At 49.6% G+C, this 5,431-nt stretch overlaps 1 protein-coding gene across 2 annotated transcripts in view; it reads left to right on the plus strand.

The window, feature by feature from the left end:
- The window catches only part of Tafa5 (TAFA chemokine like family member 5), a 224,096-nt gene extending 221,285 nt beyond the window's left edge, over nucleotides 1-2,811 (plus strand). Inside the window, exon 4 of one of the 2 annotated variants that reach the window (XM_031352218.1) lies at nucleotides 739-2,809. In XM_031352218.1, the coding sequence (XP_031208078.1) occupies nucleotides 739-747 (9 nt within the window). In that variant the 3' untranslated portion in view covers nucleotides 748-2,809. Of the gene's footprint in view, nucleotides 1-738 lie in introns of both variants that reach the window. The other variant, XM_031352228.1, reaches the window with a different exon arrangement.
- Nucleotides 2,812-5,431: the final 2,620 nt, after the last annotated feature.

The following is a 5,431-nucleotide window of genomic DNA, read 5'->3' on the forward strand; positions in this document are numbered from 1 at the left end:
GAGAGAGAGAGAGATTTATTCATTCGGCATGGACGTACTGGGAGGTGGAAACAGAGGTCTAATGATTCCTACATCTGTAAGATACTGAATGAGGCTTAAATGAAGAGTACAGGAAGTGCATATATAACCAAACCGTCATGATCAGTGTGTGGTCCCTCCCACTCTTAACCCATCCCTGTCTCAGCTCAAGTCTCCTCCTACAAGGTGGTCTGCTAAAGTGGTCAGAATTGTGTGAGTTGTCTTCCTGGGAGACAAGCTTCTCCAGGCACCAACCTTTCACCTTTCCTCCTTCTGTCCCATGGGATTCCTGCAGATGTTGTAACTCTCTAGGGTCTGATTGCTGAAGGGTAGGAGTGAGGTATCTTCTCTGCTGCCAGAGCTGCTAAAGGGTCACCCCCTGTGCCAATGTGGGATTCATGCTAAGTATGCCAGTTTGTGCCAGGCACCCTTAGGAAACCAAAAGGACCTAGACCAGCTCTGGCCACCATAGACTGGAGAGTATACAGAGGTTCCTCTGGGTCCCCAGCAGAGGGCAGCCTCCCCTGGGACACAGGCAGAGTGGTACTTCTGGGGCTTAATTTATGCAAAGTGCCCTTCCTCCCAGCCATCCGGGTCTATAATCTTGGTCCAGAAGATGTTGAACTTGCCCATGATGAGCAAGAGGGAATGTGTGTGTTAGGGATGTGACTCTGGATGACTTCAGGATGAGGCTGACAGCTCTCTGTCTTTGCTCCTCAGGTCTCCTGACAATCGCAGCCCCTGCGGTGCCCCCTGGGAGTGGCTGTGGCTCCCTGGAGATTCTACACTTCAGCCACAGTCCTCCATCCTATGTGGACACCGCCCATTCTCCCCCATCCACCCACTGTTTCCCAGAGGCCTAACAAAGACAGCCCAATTCCTCGGAGCTCTGAGCTCAAGTCTATCCAGCTGAACCCAGGAGGCCGGGACTCAGACACACATGTCACGGGTGGTGCCAGGAATCAGCAATACCTGGTGTGTGAAGCCTGGCAGCATTCATCCTCACTAGCCGCTTGCTCCCTGGAGTTGGAGGACTGGAACAAGGAGACTGCGGCCAAGCCAGCTGAGCCACGAGGCAAGGTCCGGGGACTGTCAGGTGCAGAAGCCACCACCTCCTCTGTCCCAGACTGTCTGAATCGCTTTTATTTTCTTATACTTTCAGTATACTCAATAGACCAAAGAGCAAATCTATTTTAACGTGGACACATCCCTGCTGCCAAGAGTTCCCTGGGTTTGATTGTGGGGCGGGGGAGGGCGCAGTGGCAGACATGCTGGTGGCCCAGGCAACATGGAGAGGGCATCCGAGGCCAAGACCCCCGCCCCACGAACACTGCAGCGTGCCCTAGGAGGATGGCTTTGCCCAGAAGGACACCACCGTGGTGCACCTGCAGGACCCAGCAGGGGCGTGGCCGGCGACGGCCCCCAGCGGACAACAAGGGCCCTGGACACAGACCCTTTGCCCCTGTGCTTAGACCAACTCTATCGTACTAAAATCACTTTCTGTTTTAACCAGTTAGACATGCCTCTTCCACAGCTCCATTTTTGATAGTTGGATAATCCACCATTTGCCAAGAGCATGCTGGGTCTCCTGTGACTGCTATCTCATCTGATACACCATTTAGCTCCAGAAAGCAAATTAAAGAAAACTGAAGTAACCCTGTTTGAAAGAGATCATTAAATGTATTTTGCAAAAGCCTAAAGTTATATATTTAACAGTTTTTATATGTTGTATATTTGTAGAAAATCCTATTTAACATTTGACGGCAGGTCAGACCATCCTGAGAGTTGTGGCCAGGACCCCTGTGATCTTGGAGACTCTGGGGTGAACATGGAGGACCTCAGAGCAGACGTGGATGGGCAGGGCTGTGGGTGAGGTGCAGAGGACCCTGCCCATTCTAGGAAGCTCTGTCTCTCTTTACATTGGTTTGGTCTGATAGCTCACGTCCCCCTGTGAGTCTGTGTGTTGGTAAACATTGCGTATACAATATTTTGGTCATGGATTTTGGTCCCTCTCTCTCTTAACCCCTTTTGCCACCCATAGATCTTGAGTCCATGTACGGCCAACTTGCCCTTCCCAGATAATGGCCCCCTTCATTCTCAAAGGTCCTGGTTCTCCATATCGGGAGACAGAGACAACAGGGATGGAGGGGGAAGAGGAGCTGAGGAGAAGAGTCACTGTCCCTGATTGCCCTACACTGTGGGGTCAGAGGCTATCATATAAGGGACAGACACAATCCCCACTCATTTTCCTGAGTTCTGCTAAAAGTATACTACCTACATGTCCAATTAACATGACTATCATGCTAGTTATATACTACTAAAGAAAAACATTTAAAAAAATGTATTTAACTCCAGTATATAGATGCCGCTCCAGCAACCATAGGCTAAAGATAGGAAAGAAAGTCCCATTTCTGTGAGACCCATCCCGGTATCCATGTGTCCTCCCTTCACTCATGCAGAGGGATTAGTATCCTGGGCAGGGAGATGAAGCTGACGTGAGGGGTTCTCATCAGAGGAGGTGGTCAAGCAAGGCCACTGTCCCTGAAGTGTCAGGCTCCAGTAGCCTGTGTTGTAGGGGGTCAGCAGGGCAGGAGGTCTCATTTCACCACTGAGCCTCAACATCCGCATCACCTCCCTTTGGCTGTTTCTTTTGAAAGCTAGCATAGAGACCTCTGAGGGCAGAGACCAGGAGATTTAAGATGTTACAGCATATCCCCCCCCCTTGTTTTACAGTATCCAATTTTGTGTTGATTCAGCTAAATTATGAAAATAAAGAAAAAAAGTCCTTTGATAATCATGGCTTTTGTTCCCTGGCCGTGGTGTCCTGGGAGAGGGGAATAGTTTGCATGGCTGGTGGGGACAGTAGGTGGGCACCATGTACCAGGTCCTTTCTGGTCACAACACCTGAGGCTGACACCATCACCAGCTCCTCCTTGCAGCACCATCTGGGGGTTGAATGTCAAGGATTTCTTGGGCTTACACCAATAGGCTCTGAAGCCACCCCTGGTATGTACCCTGGGTTTCTATACTATATTATAGGCCTGCTCAGGTGTGCTCAGCACCCCTGGGATGAGTTCCTGTCCATCTCCCAGAGGCAAGAGCAGGGATATCTGCTTATTAAAGGCATCATCTTCTGCTTTACTTCACCCCTGTGAGTCAGAGACATCCAGGTGGCCCAAGGGAAGATGGATTGTCATATGCATTTGCCTGTTTCCCCAGTTCTTATGGGCTATAATGCCCAGGACACAGAGTCCTGCTCAAGCATCCAGGCACTCCCAAAGGATTCTTTCTCCCTTTCACAGAAATCTCAGACCTCCAAAGAGCAGCCCCTGGAGAAGAGGTCTAGAGTCACCACTCAAGGCCATTTGCAAGCTCCTAATGCTAAGCACAGGTAGGTGTGGCCACTGGGTGGGCTATGGTTGATGGTCTATGCTGTCTTCCAAAGAGACTCCATTGAGCTTCAAAGCCCCAGAGGCAGGTAGACAAGGCCAGCCTGTCTTTAAGGATCTGGATTGTACTATGGCTGAGAAGGAAGCACAAGGCAGCTTGCTTGCACCAGCCTGAAGAATCATCCCTATCCCTTCTCAGGTGAGGTCTGGGTACCCATGCCGAGAAGTGTCAGCCTAGAGTCCTTACCCTCAGGCTCCCTCACAAAAGTAAACTGTGGTAAGCTGACCTGGAGTATGGCAGTCAGAACATCATTGTCAAGATGGGACATTGAGACTAAGATCAGGGTCCCTTCCCCCATCCTCTAATCACATGTTGTATAGCAACATTTCTAGGGAGATGTCTATTCACCCTAGATAGGGAACTATAGATGTCTATTCCCTATTGATAGGGAACTGGCAATAGACCAAAGTAATACCACCAAAGTCCTATTTTATGTATCAATGAGTTTATTGGGGTTACAGAAAATGGGTGAGGAGTTACTAACTAGTGTATAGTCAACGCAAAGGCAATTGCATCACCAGCATGGGTGAAATCCCACGAAAGGGGATACTTGTAAACAGAGGTGTTCCTTGAAGATAGGGGATAGCAGAGATAAAACATCCCAAGGTGACAAGCACTGACACCCAGAGAGTGCTTTGGTCCTCTTTGCCCACATTGTCTGAGTCTTCCCTGCCTCCTGCTAGACACCCTCACATCCAAAGGAAAACCACACGGAGACCTTGTCCTGAGCTGCCCCTCAGCCTGAGATGTGTGTAGGCATAGAGGACTTGATCCTCTTAAAATTGACCCTAGCATGGAGACCCCAGATCTTGGGGACCAAGGACTCCACTTGATGGGAAGAGATAAGCTGCTTCTGAACTTCGCTTGGCAGGGTCGTCCATAGGTTCTTCCCTCCTGCCTGTCTAAGATGCTGGCTATTCCCCAGCAGTCAACCATGGGGTACGCAGCATCTGGGAAAAGGTAGGGAGGAGTAGACTGGGCTTGAGATGGAGTGGTAATAGACCATCTTGCAGAGATGAATCTGTGCATCTGTGCTCCACAGAAAAACCAGTACCTCAAGATCTCAGGACAGCGGCCTATCGTTACCTTAACACATATCCAGCCATTCCCGTTTCAGGGCCCTGACTCAGCTCCTGTCTCTGCTCACCCACATCAGCCTGCATAACAGTCAACTCCCCAGCAACATGTGTATTGACAGAGGCACAGAACCTGGTCCCTTATCACTCCTGCCCAGGTATCTGCCATGGAGACAGAACACTGGGCCAGACTCAACCACCTAGCATTGGTATTGGTGCTCCCTCAAACCTAGAGCAACTATCATGGTTTTGTGTCCTGAGGGCTCCTGCGCACTGGCTCCATGCAGTAAGGCTGATCTCACTGTGTGGCCCCACCCACCTTCATCTACAAGTTAACACCTCTAGGGACATGCTGCATCCTAAATATATTTCATTTCTTTGTTTGTGCCTGTGGTTATAGAATTACTCTGAAATAATAACTACATTTGTTTTCTGCTTTTAAGAATATCATTCATTTACTCCTTCCACCAATGCTTCAGGGAGGGAATTTGTCTCTGTCACTGGCTGTGGGTAGCCATTGGCCTGGTGATGCTGGGGCAGCCTTTGGTGGCTCAGATGAAGTTCCTGCATCTCTTCCTTAAGCTTTGCTCTGAGGAGACTCTCTTCTGGGACAAAAGCAGTCAGAAGATCCAATCTCTGTTTTGGGCACAGCCCTGCTTCCATAAAAGCTCAGTGACTGTAAGAAGGAAAATGAGCTCAAGCTTCAGAAGTGAGTATTAAAGAAAATATTTTTTGGATTCCCATTAATCAAGACAAGAAAGGAAGTGTTTACACAAGACCCTGGTGCCAGGAGCCAAGACTAGAGACACAGGCCGAGAATCTCCCCTAAACTTCACTCACAGCAGATGGCATGGCCTTCCAGCCACTGAGCAGAATGGGGAATGGCG

The sequence above is a fragment of the Mastomys coucha genome, unplaced genomic scaffold (assembly GCF_008632895.1).
Source record: "Mastomys coucha isolate ucsf_1 unplaced genomic scaffold, UCSF_Mcou_1 pScaffold11, whole genome shotgun sequence".
Classification (NCBI taxonomy): Eukaryota; Metazoa; Chordata; class Mammalia; order Rodentia; family Muridae; genus Mastomys; species Mastomys coucha.